Raw genomic sequence first — 14,151 nt, forward strand, 5'->3', positions numbered from 1 at the left:
GTAAGACTGGATTCAGGATGGACTACTTAAACTTTTGCTTCTCCAATTTAGCAAAAGAAGCTAGACATAGTTTGGGTTCCCAAAGGACCTAGCATGGATCCAGGATCCCATGAGTGACAGTGATTAGACTGGACACAACAGAGGCAAACCAGAATTGCCTCTGGGGCTGCTCCTGGCTAACTTGAACATGGTTTCAGTTACTAACTTCATGCTGATGCCTATGAAACTTTTCTGAAGCAAATGCAGCTGTATAAATGAAACTAAGGTTTTGTAGTAAAGGGGATGAGAGCATAACAGCTCAGCATCGGTAGGCATCAATTAAACACTTTGCCGACTAATTCTGACAGGCTACTAGGGATAAAATTCCATCATGTTCTGAAGGCATCCAATAAACTTTCTAAAGAACTATCCTTTACTGAATTTAGAGGAATAAACAGTTCAGAGGACTTAAAGGAGTGCTGAGTTTTTTAATACATAAATCTTTTGGATTTAGTCTGGTAAATGGGTTCAAATGTAGTTGAGATACAGAAAATATGCTGTAGTAGACATTGTATTTCAGATGAGGTGGAAAGGTTTCAGTTTCAGAGGACTGCAAACATCAAACGAAATGTCCTAATACCTCAATGTAGCAACTTAAGATAGAAATGAAGAAAATCCAAAAGATGGCTATAAGAGTGACTCAGAAGTTTCACCCTTGAAAATCAGTCCCTGTGTTGTCACTGGGACTCCTATCTGGTGTTTCTCTTCTCTGTTTGTGGTCTGACATATGGAGGCACACACTGCCGTGAATAAGATCAATTTTATCCTGGGTTATGTGTCCTTATGAAAGGGCTCCAGAAGGTGGGTGTTGTTCAAAGCAGGCATTCAAAAGCACAGGTTTTTAAAAATGTGTTATTAAAGGAGACCTATACGAGCTTTGCAAGCTATATTTTCTCAAGGGCAAGTTGACCTTTCTTTTTTTTTTCCATGTTCTTATCCCTGAGGTGTGGGATTTCTTTTCACAGACACATCCTGAAAGTTCCTTGTGAGAAATGACTTTTCATGCTACAAATGCCTCCTCTGCTGTGTGTACACCTTGCCTGGCAGAGCCTTTTGAGCTTTAAAGTAACATCACAATGATTAGTTTTGAATGCAAGTCATGTTTGGCTTTTCAAAATTTAACTTTTTGCAGTGGTCTGGGTTAACACAAATATGATAGCACCAACGTTTTAGGGGACTTGTTCCTTCCACAGGCATGTTTATCTGATGAATACATCTAACATTCATAAGCATGTGACATTCCTTCACATCTGCCTTGTTCCAACAATATGGTACTGATATTCCTTTTGGACTTGAGATGTGAGTCAATTTTGGACTAGATGGCTGCTATTGCCAGGAAAGGACTGTGGTGATGGAGTAAGCATCAATCTTTGAAATTTTACTAAGAATAAAGGGAATCTGATGTTCTTCAACCCTGGAAGCATCAAAGAGACAACGATTTCTGTCTTGCAAATCTAAGCTGCTATCTGCACATACTTTATTCCCATCTGCCCCCAGCATCTTGCCCTGAGGTTTTCTTTGCTATATCTAGTTTTGATGTACCTGTGTGAGTGTCTGTTGTTTCTGTCTCATGCTGATAGGTACAGCTCAACAAATTGATGCCCCAGCAACTTTGTTTGCTATTGCACATTTGTCTTAAAAGATATTGACCATGTTTTTATGTTTTGGGTGATAACAACATACATATTGCTTCAGGTTTATAAAACAGTTTGTTTGGATATCTGTACTCAAAGAAGGACAGTTGTTACAGCCACAAACTCCAGTGCAGCTTCTCCCCATTCCCCAGCAAGCCAATATTCTCCAGGCCAAACATCAGGATTCATCATAAAAGTTACTACAGAAAAAATGGTATTGCCTTTCACATCAGTGCTACAATGCTGTTGCAGAAGAAACAGATGCCCTACTAAGGAGTTGTGGGCAAGTCACATAGAAATGTTTTAGCCTCACATAGAAGTGACACAAGGACATGTTTAAAAGTCTGCAATGGAAATGTCCCCATTGAATGGCTGTTCACAAAGGATCACTTCAGCTCCTTTCAGAGCATGTATTAAGGACAAGGTTTGATGGTAGCTGTCTTCAGTGCCAGATACCTGTACTAAAACATACCAGTTGGATGCTGCTGTCAACCAGATCAGGTACGTGATACGTATCCATGCTTTTACATTCAGTTTCCCCCTCCCCTTTCACTATTTTTATTTTTCTTCTTCCCTTTTTTTTTTTTTTAAGCCATATTCACAGCACAGGTCCAGAAAATAGCTGTATTAGCAGAGTTGCAGGGAGAAGGAAACCGAAATAGGAACAGAGATACAATATGACAATATCACTTCTGAAGACAGCATGCTATCACTACTGTCTAACTTAAGGTCCGCAGAGAGCTCCTGTCTTTACACTGATTATGAGAGCTCCTCAAGGAGTTTTATTTTCTAAAGCTGAAGTTGATCATATATATAACCTTTATTTCTCTCCATACTGTAGGAAGTATCAAATTTATACACTTATTCTTACCTTCAAAATGAGGAGAAATGTATTACTTTGCAACCAAGGAATCACAGCTGAAGCCACAGAGATACTGATATTTAAACGATTTGCAAAACTAAACCTACTTAAGCATCTGGTCTGCATAGAGTTTCTGTGAATTTCACCTGTCTGCATCATTAAATATCTAAATACATTTCTCCTCCTCTACATTCACATTGGTGCAATTGAGACAAGAGTTTGATTCTAGTTCTCTCAGAGTTCTTTTTTACTTATTGGAAGAGAAAGGTTTACTGCCTGAATAATTCATGTATGGTTCTGTTTTAATGAATCAACAATTAAACACCCACCTCTAATAACGCCCAGATCTTTTAAAAGATCTTGACAATGCAAGTCATCCACCCGGATGTATGAAGCGTCTTCTATGTTCGCCACTGTAACAATGCCAAGATCCTCTTTTTGTGCTGGTGAGCTCTGTAAAGCTGACACACCTAAGAAGAGAATAGGCTGATCTCCATTAGATCTTACACACCCGCAATAAAACTGTTAAGAAAATAGTTTTGTTGCAGATCCTTTGCTTGGCAACATTGTGAAAGCCAGGGGTATGCAATTTAACATCAGGCTCAGCCCGGACTTACTTTGATATTCATCAATGAAAGGGTGATTTTTACAGAATACCCTTTTGAGAATAGAAAAGAACTTTGAAGTCTTCTGCTGAAAAGGCAGCTGAGTTATGTAATGAGCTGATCTTTGCTTCATATTCCACAGGTGGTACTGACTGTAATGGCTGTGGAAATTTAAGCACCATGTCAATGATAGAAACTAAAAGCAATCAGTGTAGAAGCATTAATTACAATTAAAAGCAGAGAGTGACTCTTCAATTTAGTTCATTGTCTTGGAAGTTCATCAGTGAACTGGAGAAAGCTTTCCACCTCCCCCAGCATTGTGTGAAGTGTAATGGAATTGGGTCGTTTCGTTCATTGAAATGATTTTCTAAAAGACACTGGCATAGATTCACCTTGGGGCTGAAGGTGTTTTTTCTTTCAATCAGTTACTGCAAATTGAGCAGTTGCAAGAGCCTCTGTATACAGGGGATGCACTTTTCCTGGTCATGGCCAGCTGAAACTTATGGGCAGAAGCACAGAATTTAGGAGGTGCAAAATGCAGGTATAGCTGCTGAAAGGACAGCCTATTTCCAGGGGGTAGATAACCCACTCGCTTCTTTCCTATCTGTGTACCCAGATTTGCTTCCATGGAAGACCAGGGCATCTGGTCACTTCACAGCATGCAGGACTCTAAGGAACCAGGATTCTGAGGGTCCAAGGACTTCATCAGTTAAGACAAAGACACTCTGACAGAGGAAGGGCATGCATGGATGGACCAGGAGAAAAGACTGCTTTAAAAACCAGGTGAAAAGGTTACTTCTTATTGCCTGCTCATCTGTCTCTGAACACTGAACTGAAAGCCTCTCATACTGTGAAGAGATGTAAAAAAGTTACTGGAGGGTAAATGGATGTTACATTGCTGGCACAAAGAATCAGTACATTGGAATCAGCACTGAAAATTGGTGAAGAACACAAACTCTTTCAAACAACACTAGAATGTGTGGTTTCACCATTTATATTTTGTACAGTCATGTCAACTGAACTTTTTTCTTTGGCTAGAAACCTCACCCACACTATTAACAAACACTGTTGCCTGAGGCTTTCCATTCCTAACTCTGCAGTAGAACAATTACTCCCTCTGGTGTTTGCCTGCTATTCTTACTTTCTCAGCCATAGCTCTGGGAAACCCTGCCGAATGATTTATGTACAATAAACTCTCTTTCCTTCGTCGATGGCATTTTACACTTCGGGCAGAAAGGCCAGTTTTCACCCATTGGGCCGGCCCCAGGGGTGCTCAGGTCTGCAGGGAACATTACTGCATCAGGAAAAGTGGAAAGCTGAACTCCACTGCTGCCGAGCGCTCATGCTGCCAAAGACTCATTTATGTGCTCCCTGCATTCATTTAATTACACGAACAGTAGGCTTACTGCAGTGTGTCTTGATGCTTTATTTGATGAACGTTGGAACTTACCAACCCAGTCCCGAAGGGGTCAGGATACATATAGCGGTACATCAAATGGCTGGATGTTAGTTCAGAGTTAATGAATTGCTGTGCTCTGCTCTTGGGGCAGACAATGTGGAACTCTTATTCAGCGGCAAACTTGTTTACAGGAATGCTGTAACAGATTCGAGGCTCAAATCTGACCTACAAGTGAGCTTCAAGCTACATGGAAGCAAACTGAAATGCAAGAGAATTAACCTCATGCCCTTCGGGCTAGATCTTACCTATATGTTGCCATAGTAATGCTGTTTGTCAATTTTCTTAATTTAAAATTCACAAGAAAATCTAAACTTTTAATGTTAAATATATATTGAACAATAATTTTTAAGTACATACTCAATAATTTTCTTTTTCAGATTTCAGCTGCAATTAGATGATGAAAACAAATCTGCAAGACAAGATGAAGGGAACTAAATGTTTGAGTTATGCATTTTGTCAAAAACAAGAGGCTATTTTGATGGGCTATTTAATAGAAATTCCTTCCTATGATCATTGAACTGAGTGCTCACTCCAAACAGCCCACAGGCTTTTTATATTTGACCTAAATGTCTGGATTTTTTTTCTTTTCTTCAGCATATCACAGAACAGGAATCTGTAAGCTGATTATTGTTGCTTAATTCACTTCTGTATGCAAACATCTTCGCATATTTCAAACACTGCCATATAGAGCTGAAATCAGAAAAGCTAAAAGAGGTTGAAAGCTCATTCTAAATCCTGACTGTCTGGCTTCCTGGCCAATGCATGGTATTAGAGAAAGTGTGTAACCATACTACACCTTTGATGTAAAACAACCTTTTTTTAATGTGCTGTAATCTCTTATTCCTTTTGTTTCTCAAATAATAATCCTCTTGCACATAGTAATCCTCAAAATCACATATGCTCTTTAAAGCTTTTCTTTTGGAAAGTATTCATATCCATTTTCTGGCCACTGGCAACTAAATATTACAGAAAATCTGATTCTTCTGACTTTGACCAAGACAGTTTGAATTTTTTTGTATTTCATATTTGCTGCTTGGCTGGAACTGGGTCAACAAAATGAGTAAACAGTTTCTAATTGTCCAACAGAGCCATAATGTGAGGACTGTTTGTTTGGCCAAGGCAGAGGCACAACATGGCTGTGAGACTTAACAGGAAACAAGTAAAATGACATTTTCTCTTTGTGTTGTAAAACAAAGAATGAGATTTAATTGCCTAGAATGATTTAAAAATATGTTCTCCTGGACTACTAAAACAAGCTAGTAAAAGAAAAATTCTCACCTCCTCAGCAGTAATAATCAAGCCCCCTAGCACTATCTTCTGGACATTTACAAGCATGCTACTGGCTACTCAAAGTTTCATTATTGCAAGGTTAAATGTTTTTAGATATTACCACCTTAAATCAGAAGTAGAGGTCTAGACTAGGATTACTTAATCAGATCAGCATGTTGATTTAAATGATCTAATCATGACAAAAGGTGATGACTATCACAGAGTCTCATCTAGTCAAATGTAAGATCCTAAATGACATAAACTGCATTAATTGCAGGACATGATGAATATTAGCCTTAGAGTTCAAAAAGAGAGATCTTTTAAAAGATCTCTAAAAGACCTTTTTATTTGTTGGCAAACATGCACACTGCCATAAGGAATTTGTAGCAAGCTAGGAGAAGTGCTGAGGTACAGCTTCCAATGATACAACAGCACAACCTGTTGATCAGATCACCTCATCTTGTCTGTCCAAGCCCAGCCAGTTTGCCTCACTTGCTCCCTGAAAGACCAAGCACAGAAATTTCTGCAGGTTTGCTTTTTACAGAGGGTAGGGTCTGCTGTTCTGTCAGCAGGGCAGATCCTGGTTGTACTGCTGAATATCTAGGGGCATTTTATTTTTCGCCCTTGTTGGGAGGTGCTTCCCCCCATCTTTTGGCTTGGGCATCACCCGTCCATAACCCCTCTGCATTGATCTGTCTTACACACGCATGTTATCCTCTCCCCTCCTGGGCCAGCATAGCAGGCAGACCGAGAATCAGCCGTGGGCTCTGGGTCAGCTGCTGACTCACAGCAGCTGCCCTGGGGATGATGGATATAGACCTGAGCTAAACAGCACAGCTCTCTGGCATCCTGAGTTAACGTTTCACTGTGTTTGTCATTTGATCTTGTGACTACAAATGGCTTAAAGTTTCTCCTAAAGTTCTGTGAAATGCTCATTCTTGTACAAAATCAAGATAACTTTGTACTTCCTTCATTCAGATTGTAACCTATACCTCATGAGTCACAAACCAGAACACAAACTCCCCGATTTTGAGAGTCTGAGGGAAGGGATCTTGATGACCTCTCAGCCTAAGCAGATTTGAACCCTGTTGGAGGTTTAGGGATGCCCTAAAACTTGCAGGTCTCTCTTGGCAGTGAACTGTGGTTGCAAATATGTCGTAGCTCAAAGACTTCTATCCAGGCTTAACAAGAACAATAAATAGTGCAAATAAATGCTCCAAGTTGAAGTGGGCTCCATGTGGGAATCAGGCAGTACTATTTCTAAAAGAAACGCAGGAAATTAGGCTCTCTTATGCCGTTTCAAATGTTTACAGTAAATCAGCAAAATTAACGGTTGTAGCAGATAGAAACTCTACTCTGACTGAGAAATTCACTGTACTCCAAGCAAACTAGCCAAATATTAATTTCCTTACAGCTGTTTTCACCATTTATTTCCTTGATTTCCCAAAACGATGACAGCTGAATTTTCTCATGAGTGCAAACATTTGTGTTGCAAAAAATAAGAAACTCAAGGATTTAATCCATTTTTAGGAAATCAAGTTAACTTGTCAACTATAAGTGTTAATCTTCCCACCTCATATGAAAGTCCAGAAACTTCAGATAGATATAAACACTTGGGTAACTTAACTGTTTGCAGTTAAGATTTAGATTCTAAACATTGAAGGCATACACCTGTCAAAAGGAACCAGGTTTAATTTGGTAAGCAGAAAAAAAGAGATGTAAAACACCAAGGTTAAAAACAAGATCCCTAGAAGGACACTAAACAAAATTTTTCATACAGATGCATCAATGTATATAAAAAATAAATAACCTCATCTCCTTCATTCATCTCTCTAAGGAAGACTAGAAGTCCAGCTGTTACAGGGAGCATCCTTGCTTTCTTTAGTTCTCATCTGGGTGATGACAAGTAACTCTAGTCTGCCAAATCTTAATTAAGTAATCACTTTCCCAATCTTTGTTAGCAGTATATTGATTAGACAAACGCAACTTTTAAATTTTGAAATATGTTGCCTGGTTCAGTTTCTGAACTTTTGTAATCAGTATTTTCACTCCTAATTCACTGCTTCTATGTTGATCGTAAAACAGTTCATTGAGGTAATTATATATATATATATATCACTACATTTTTTCTTTAATCTTAATTCTGAATTGAAATGAGATTAAATGAACAGGAATTAAATTAGAAGAAAATGTAAAACCATTGCATATATGTTATTACTATGAGGACAAGAAAACATTAGTATTCAGATGGGAATAAGACTGGAATCAGGTGGTCCAGATTAAAATTCAGACTCTAATTCCCTTTTTATTTCGGCTTTCTCTCTGAAAATGTTTATGCAGAAATTTTTGAAAGTTAATCTTATTACAAGTACAGCTATCTTTTGATGCGTGTATGAGTAGAGTCTAAGATTTTCATTTTACAGAAGAGTGGTTGTATAGACAAAGAACAGGAGTAGGGAACAAGTAAAATTTTGTAGATAAGTAGATTCTAAATCACCCAGTGATACATGAAAAAAGAAACTACAAACCCCTATTTAATTACCTATCTGTATTAAAAAAAAATTAACCCTTCCACCTGGAGAATTCATGGAGGACATAAATGGCATAATAGTGTAACTAATCATAGAAGAAGAAAAAAATCTCCTTAAAATATTGAAATTCATGTGGGCAGAAGTCATCAATCAGAGTTTAAGATAGCACATGACAAGTATAATCGGCTTATTATTTTTCCAAGCAGTCAGTAGAACAAGATGAATGACAAACCTTACAAGTTACAGCAATTTATCAGTTGCTTGTAAACTAATTTAGCTATATTGCTTTATAAATGTGTCTTGCTATACATCAGGAAATGGTCTGACTCCCTTTTTTGCATCATGAACATAACCTGTTTACCTCTCCTCTGCAGTGGATTTTCAGGATTCACTCCACTGGCAAACATGGGAGTGAAAATGCTTTGGAAAATTTGTCCTCTTAACTTTTTCACTCCTAATCTCAGCAAAATTTCACACCTGTTTATCATTCAAAACAATGTTACTTAGTGGACACAAGCATGTTTCCTTGCAGAACAGCCAGTCAAAATTAATCCTACGTTTGCATTTATGGCTGAAACACAGAAATTCCAACTCACTTCACATTCTAGGCACTTGTAAATCAATACGAAGGCTCCATCACATGAACTCCAATGTGATTTTTGTTCTAATTTCATTTGTTTTAGGTGGCAGGAACAGGCAACTGATTTAGTTATTTTTTCAAAAATAAACTCAAGGTCATCTTATATTCTGTTCTAAAAAAAACCTTCAGGAGCAATTAGTGAATCAGGGATATAACATGGATAACCTTTGGTGAGGTGTACGAATGTAGCTATTTGCTATGGAGAAGTGTCAGCTCTTTTTATGATCTGTATATTATGATCTGTATGTTATGTAACAAGAAGATAAGACTAAAATGACAGAATTTTAAAAGTGACTCTAAAACTGCTAGATTTTGCATGCTGACTCACTTACCTGTGTGGTACCTTTCTGTCCTGACTGATTAAAATGTGGAATAATTTTAAAATGAACCAACATGGCATCAAAACTATGATACCACAAGTGTGGTTTGTTTTTCTGTAGAAACAGAATCCTTTATTAATTGCATTCACAGTTAATATGACAGTAATTTGAAGAAAAACAGTTTAATGACAGGCATTGGTCTAGATATTCAATTTCCACAGAAAAACAAGGAAGAACTTATGATAACATTTGACTGTCATAAAATCAAAGAATCATGGAATCATTTAGAATGGAAAACCCCCATAATATTATTGAGTCCAACTGTTAACCTAGCACTGCCAAGCCCATCACTAAACCATGTCCCCAGGTTTCGCATCTACACAGCTTTTAAATACCTTCAGGGAGAATGACTCAACCACTTCCCTGGGCAGCCTGTTCTAATGCCTTGCGACTCTTCACTCTTTCGGTGAAGAAATTTTTCCTAATATCCATTCTAAACCTCTGCCAGTGCCATTTGAGGCCATTTCCTCTTGATCTGTTGCTTGTTACTTGGGAGAAGAGAGCAACATCAACCTCACTACAACCTTCTTTCAGCCTTCCTACAACACACTCCCGCCCAATTTGGTGTTTTCTCCAAACTGGCTGAAGGTGCACCCAGTCCCCTTATTCAGATCACTGATGAAGACACTAAATGGTGCTGGCCCCAGTACTGAGCCCTGGAGACACCACCAGTGGCCAGATGCCAGCTGGATGTAATTCCATTCACCACCACTCCTTGGGCCTGGCCGTCCAGTCAGTTTTTTACCCAGTGAAGAGTGCAGCCAATCAAGCCATGGGCAGTCAGTTTCTTCAGGAGAATGCAGCGGGAAATGGTGTCATAGGCTTTACTAAAGTCCAGGTAGACAATATCTACAGCCTTTCTCTCATCCACTATGTGGGTCACCTTGTTACAAAAAGAGATCAGGCTGGTCAAGCGGGACTTGCCTTTCTGAAACCCATGATGGCTGGGCTGATCACCTGGTTGTTCTGTACATGTTGCATGATGGCACTCAAGATAATCTGCTCCATGACCTTTGCTGGCACTGAGATCATGCTGATAGGCCTGTAGTTCCCTGGATCCTCCTTCTGGCCCTTCTTGTAGACAGGTGTCACACTGGCTCACCTCCAGTCAACTGGGACGTCCCTGGTCAGCCAGGACTGCTGGTAAATGATGCAAAGTGGCTCGGTGAGCACTTCTGCTGGCTCCCTCAGTACCCTTGGGTTGATCTCATCCAGACCCATAGACTTGTGTAAGTGGTGTAGCAGGTTGCTGACCATTTCCCCTTGGGTTATGGGATTTTCAGACTGCTCCCTGTCCCTGTCTTCCAGCTCAGGGCACTGTGTACCTGAAGAACAACTGGTCTTACTGTTCAAGACTAAGGTAAAGAAGGCATTAAGTACATTGGTCTTTTCCTCATCCATAAAGATATCATCTCTTCTCATTTCAAAGCAGTGTTAAAACCTTCAGTTAAGAGATGCAGTCTATTACTATGTCAAATCCAAAGCTTTTAACACCAAACACATGACTAGTGTTGTCAGCTCTGTCAAAATTCCACAACTTCAGCAGATACTAAATGCAGTAGCACTGACTTGATTGTTGGCAGCTTGTCGGCTTTAGTGGGGCTCACCACAGGACTGGGTCAGGATGCCTCTCTGGGAGGGTTCCAAGGCTCCCTATCTCCCTCTGCTCCCAGCAGTCCATCAGGGTGACCTTGTGGGCTTTCACCTTCTCTAAGACACTCTGGGTGAGCCTGAGTACAGGGCAAGCTTTCTTGATGATGGACACAGTGAAGGAATTTAACAGGTGGCTGGTGGCTTTACTTTCTGTTTAATTGACCATCTTAATTCTGCTGAGATCAAATTATATTGTTTACAGTGTGTTGTGAAAGACTACTTTGGAATGGCTATTTTTCATTATTACTGAAATCAAGGAACTGAATGCAAAGGGCAGCTGTGTGGGAAACATATTTTGTAGCCAACACCATATTGTATTACACTATATTACCAAGAGTCACACAATGAATGTCAGAGGGTGTAAGTTTTCACTGGCTCAAGTCTTCTGAAGCTGCATCTTTCCCAAATAAAGATATACTACAAGAACAACTAAAAAAAATTTAGAGTTTCAGTTTTCAAAGAATTTCTTATATAGGTGCTATGTGCCCAACTCTTTATGGCTCAAGCCTTGAAATCATAAAACCAAATAGATATATATATATAAGACTTATGAAAGCTTTTCATGCCAGAAATTGATAATTTCAACTTTGATACATCGGGTCCTTATGGAATTTGAAAGAAGCAGCTGCACAGAACAATTAGGCAGCTGGAGATCAACCCTCTGCAGTGATATAAAGCTCCAGTTTCTGAGCCTGCAGGGATATGCGATATCAGATTTTAAGTAGTGACGTCTTAACATGCAGAAGAGCTGTCACTGCTGTTTTCAGTTTCAAGAAGGGAAATTATTTCTGGGGGTAAAGCCAAATTTAAGGAGGAAATATTTTGGCAGTGTACTAAGGCTAAATCTTGAAACTGTTTGATATGGGAAACATGTTTGAAACAGCAAAGTTTGTCTTCCTTTTACTCATTACTTATCATTGCCTTTACCTTTTCCAAAATACTTGATTTTTAAGCTTGTTTACAATGTGTTCTAGTGCATTTGTGTGCAATAAGACTTAGAATCCAAAGGACAAAATGGTAACAGCCTGTGGGATCAACTTTTTTCCATCCTTTTTCAGTTTCTGCAACTTTCTTTTTGATGACAGCTTTTTTATATTTGTGATTCTATTAAGATGATTGGTTAAATCTGTAGACCCTTAAATACTGCATGGAAAGCATATAAAAATGCTCTACATGTACCAACATTAAATACTGCAAAAACTGGGGGGAGCCTTCTGACAGGTAGTCAGGTTCTGTAGGATCCCCAACTGTGCTTAGCTGCATTTGCATCTTCTGCCTATAAAAGAACTCTATATGACAGCTGAAATGACTTAGAGTCTCATTATTAACACAAATAGTTATAATAGCCATATACTGGAGATCCCAGGGGAAAACATGCACACAGAGGCATAAGCTACAATTTTGACTAAATTAAAATTGAGGAGAAATCAGATGACAGACGATTAGTTATAAAGTGTATATTATATATTATGTTTTTCTGTATAATCAATGTAGCCATATATCTGAACATAATGCATAAGCCTTCCTTGAGGATACTCTCAATAAGTGACCTATAAATCACAGCCCTTATAAGCCTTAAATTAGTCCAATTGACTATTTCTTCACAAAATGGCTACTAATTAAGTACCCAGAAAAAACAGTGCTTATCTGATGAGCAACTCTGCCATACATTGGGTTTTCCTTCCTGTTCAAGGTGCAGTCCTATGACAGATCTACTGAACCCAGCTCACACTATACCCAAAAGACAGAATTTCTATTTACCTTGGTGACAGTCATTTTCTTTCAGAAAAAAAAAAAAGTATTTTAAAACCACCCTTCTGAGGAAAAATGAGTTTACTGCCATTGCAGAGGTGGGGAAGTGAGAGGCAAAATAGCTGAATTTAAGATTACCTACAGTTCTGAGAGCTCAGTCTGAGATGCTGCCCAATTTTCCAGATTACATCACCTCCTGCATGCACAGGAGAACTACCTATGACTTCAGTTCTACCTTGGCACTTAACCAACCAAGCTGGCATCTCCAAACAGAGACCTATGCAACAAGTTCAAAGCAAGCAGACATATGACTTCCAATGGCAGGAGGGTTGGGAACTAGCTGATCTTTAAAGGTCCCTTCCAACCCAAACTGTGTCTGTGACGACACCTGCAGAAAATTATTTAACACCACGCAGGAGCTCTGTGTCAAAAGCTGGACAGAATCCAGCCCCCCAGGGCAGCTTTCCTCTGCTTTCCTGAGCAATTTTCACTCACAGCTTCTTCACCAAAATGGTCTTCAGTCTTTCTTATTTCTATGCTGTCTCATCGAGTCACTTTGAATTTTCTGTATTTTAGAAAGCAACTACTTCAGGTTAAAGTCTAGTAAAATTTATCTTTTCAAGTTTAAAAGCCCTTCTAGGTCTTTTTGGGAAACTCGCTATAAGGAATACGCTAAACATGATCTACATCAAAACATAACAGACTCAAGGTCCTTTCAGTTAGTCTCAGCTGAATCTCCCTATGATCATGGTGGGTCCTCTTAGAGATGACAGTTTAACACTTTTCCTCCTGTGGCTTGACACCTAAGTCTTTTTGCCTTGTCTGTCACTACCACCCTAATTTCAAGTCCCAGGTTTACCACAATGCCATTCAGTCTCCTCGTTCATCTCAAGTGTCATCAGCATTTTATAGGTGTCCTATTAGGTGACTACTTTGTCTTCCTGACATTTGCTCTTGCATCTCCCCAAGAGAGCTTGCTTAGACAAACACCTGGCGCTGGAGTTGAACATCTGTCTTTCAGTTTTTTTTTTGTTGTTGTTGTTGTTGGGGTTTTTTTGTGTTTTTTTTTTTTTTTTAAACAAAGTATATCACCATGGTGTGGTGCTTGAGAGACTTTTTCCCCTCAGCATGTGAGAAAGCTTCAGTTTTGGGAAGAAAATTATGTTGTTGAACATGTTATGCATTATCTTTTTTTTTTTTAAATTATGACTACGAAAGACAGTAACTGTGTTTATATTCTACTTTAGTCTCTTTACTAGGAAGCAATACTTGCTGCAAACACGATTTTAAGGGAACCAGGTATCCATATGTTAGGTGAAGATCTCTG

The 14,151-nt window shown here is 39.0% G+C and overlaps 1 protein-coding gene across 11 annotated transcripts in view; it reads right to left on the reverse strand.

The window, feature by feature from the left end:
- Positions 1-14,151, reverse strand: part of DLGAP1 (DLG associated protein 1) — a 410,369-nt gene that overhangs the window by 61,308 nt on the left and 334,910 nt on the right. For 10 of the 11 annotated variants that reach the window (XM_027650834.1, XM_027650828.1, XM_027650832.1 and 7 more), the window contains one exon: positions 2,865-3,005. The exons of the other annotated variant lie outside the window; for it this stretch is intronic. In XM_027650834.1, the coding sequence (XP_027506635.1) occupies positions 2,865-3,005 (141 nt within the window). The remainder of the gene's footprint in view (positions 1-2,864; positions 3,006-14,151) is intronic. 11 annotated transcript variants of the gene reach the window in all.

This window comes from Corapipo altera, unplaced genomic scaffold (genome assembly GCF_003945725.1).
Source record: "Corapipo altera isolate COAL_440 unplaced genomic scaffold, ASM394572v1 24, whole genome shotgun sequence".
Taxonomy (NCBI): Eukaryota; Metazoa; Chordata; class Aves; order Passeriformes; family Pipridae; genus Corapipo; species Corapipo altera.